This window comes from Pseudochaenichthys georgianus, chromosome 18 (assembly GCF_902827115.2).
Source record: "Pseudochaenichthys georgianus chromosome 18, fPseGeo1.2, whole genome shotgun sequence".
NCBI classification, from domain to species: Eukaryota; Metazoa; Chordata; class Actinopteri; order Perciformes; family Channichthyidae; genus Pseudochaenichthys; species Pseudochaenichthys georgianus.
The window spans coordinates 3,128,946-3,131,445 of NC_047520.1; the positions used below are offsets into that span (position 1 = coordinate 3,128,946).

Consider the following 2,500-nt stretch of genomic DNA (forward strand, 5'->3'; position numbering starts at 1 on the left):
ATAAACCTCATTCTTGGCCATTCATATGTACAGAACTCTCATGGCACGCTTGAACAAATAATCCACATTTTTCTTTGCTTTGGTCATTTGACTTCCTTCTACTGTCACTCCGTAGTCCTTCTTCACATCTCCGACGCAGAGTTTTTATTGTGTGTACATTCTTCGGTCTCCGAGGGGTTGATTGCTTCCCACATACGGGCTGCAGATGTGGGCGAATTCTTTGGGCTAGAAAGATGTTTCTGGGGTTCTTTTCTGACTTCCAAAAGGAGGCTTCCTCCCCCTGGAATCAACAGAAAATCCATATTCTTAACGTGTTTTCGCGTGATTGCACATGTATCTTTGTATATCTTAGTCTCGAAAGTTCAGCTTGGCTTAAGGGAGAGTAAGGAGGACTTTCTATTCCTACTCAAGCGAAACCTTTCCATCCTTCAGTGTCTCCGTGCGAGCAAACCTCGAGGATCCAACATCCCAAAGTGACACTCACTCATTGTCTCCACCTCATTAATCCGTCTCTTTCTTTCTGCCTTTTCTCAGAGGTCGAGGCGAAAGGCGCCGAAGTAGCTGGAGGAGTCGTCAGCGTTGACCATAGTCGGGGAAGAGACGGAAACGAAGAGTTCGTCGCCGGCTCTCAGCTCAAACAGTCCTCCCTGATAGACGGAGTGAAGGGCGTATTCTGCGTCTGGAGCCCAGCACTTTGTCCCCACGCCCTTCAGGAGCTGCACAGGAGAGAAAGGTAGGGAAGTCATTAACGGTCTGTATTGCAATGGGAAAATATGGTAGTGGGAAGTAGTGGAGTACAAATACTTCGTTACTGTACTTAAGTACATGTTTCTGGTATCAGTACTTTACTCCACTACTTATTTTTCTGACGACTTTTGACTTTTACTTCTTACATGTTGAACACAAATACCTGTACTTTCTACTTCTTACATGTTGAACCCAAATACCTGTACTTTCTACTTCTTACATGTTGAACTCAAATACCTGTACTTTCTACTTCTCACATGTTGAACTCAAATACCTGTACTTTCTACTTCTTACATGTTGAACTCAAATACCTGTACTTTCTACTTCTTACATGTTGAACCCAAATACCTGTACTTTCTACTTCTTACATGTTGAACTCAAATACCTGTACTTTCTACTTCTTACATGTTGAACACAAATACCTGTACTTTCTACTTCTTACATGTTGAACTCAAATACCTGTACTTTCTACTTCTCTCATGTTGAACACAAATACCTGTACTTTCTACTTCTTACATGTTGAACACAAATACCTGTACTTTCTACTTCTCACATGTTGAACTCAAATACCTGTACTTTCTACTTCTTACATGTTGAACTCAAATACCTGTACTTTCTACTTCTTACATGTTGAACACAAATACCTGTACTTTCTACTTCTTACATGTTGAACTCAAATACCTGTACTTTCTACTTCTTACATGTTGAACACAAATACCTGTACTTTCTACTTCTTACATGTTGAACACAAACACCTGTACTTTCTACTTCTTACATGTTGAACTCAAATACCTGTACTTTCTACTTCTCACATGTTGAACACAAATACCTGTACTTTCTACTTCTTACATGTTGAACTCAAATACCTGTACTTTCTACTTATCACATGTTGAACTCAAATACCTGTACTTTCTACTTCTCACATGTTGAACTCAAATACCTGTACTTTCTACTTCTCACATGTTGAACTCAAATACCTGTACTTTCTACTTCTCACATGTTGAACTCAAATACCTGTACTTTCTACTTCTCACATGTTGAACTCAAATACCTGTACTTTCTACTTCTCACATGTTGAACTCAAATACCTGTACTTTCTACTTCTCACATGTTGAACTCAAATACCTGTACTTTCTACTTCTTACATGTTGAACTCAAATACCTGTACTTTCTACTTCTTACATGTTGAACACAAACACCTGTACTTTCTACTTCTCTCATTTTCCAAACAGCTGGTTCCTTTAGTCTGAATGTGTGTTGGTGCGTGATCATTATTCTGTAGAGTCATTGCGTGCCTATTGGTTGGAACACGATCCGTGTATCCATCACTTCCTGGTCTTCTCTAAAGAAGAGGGACCAATGGAAACGTTGTCATGTTGCCGTTGTTCAGCATGGAAACATTCATTAGCTAACAATGACATTATTGTTCTATTGATATAAAGGGAGGTCAGGTACTCTTTAAAGCAGCTGCTAGTTATGGGTACTTTTTACTGAAGTACACTTCAAAGCCTTTACTTTGACTTGAGTAAAGAAGTTTAGTCAGTACTTCTACTTTTACCAGAGTACTTTTAAACACGAGTGTCTGTACTTCTACTTGAGGAAAGGATGTGTGTACGGTTGCCTTCTCTGTGTACCTGTATGGGGCTCGGATAGGATGTTTTCTTGTAGACACACTGAACCAGCTGGTGGCTGACGCTGCGCTGGTCTCCGTCACTGGCTGCTGGGGACGGGTAACGGAAATACACCTGGAGGC

At 40.4% G+C, this 2,500-nt stretch overlaps 1 protein-coding gene across 2 annotated transcripts in view; it reads right to left on the bottom strand.

Moving 5' to 3' along the window:
• The window catches only part of tnfsf10l (TNF superfamily member 10, like), a 66,961-nt gene that overhangs the window by 1,457 nt on the left and 63,004 nt on the right, over positions 1-2,500 (bottom strand). Inside the window, exons 6-8 of one of the 2 annotated variants that reach the window (XM_034105509.2) lie at positions 2,382-2,492; positions 485-716; positions 1-280 (exon numbers count right to left, since the gene is read on the bottom strand). The exon at positions 1-280 is cut by the window's left edge and continues 1,457 nt beyond it. In XM_034105509.2, coding sequence (XP_033961400.1) covers positions 531-716; positions 2,382-2,492 — 297 coding nt within the window. In that variant the 3' untranslated portion in view covers positions 1-280; positions 485-530. Of the gene's footprint in view, positions 717-2,381; positions 2,493-2,500 lie in introns of both variants that reach the window. The other variant, XM_034105508.2, reaches the window with a different exon arrangement.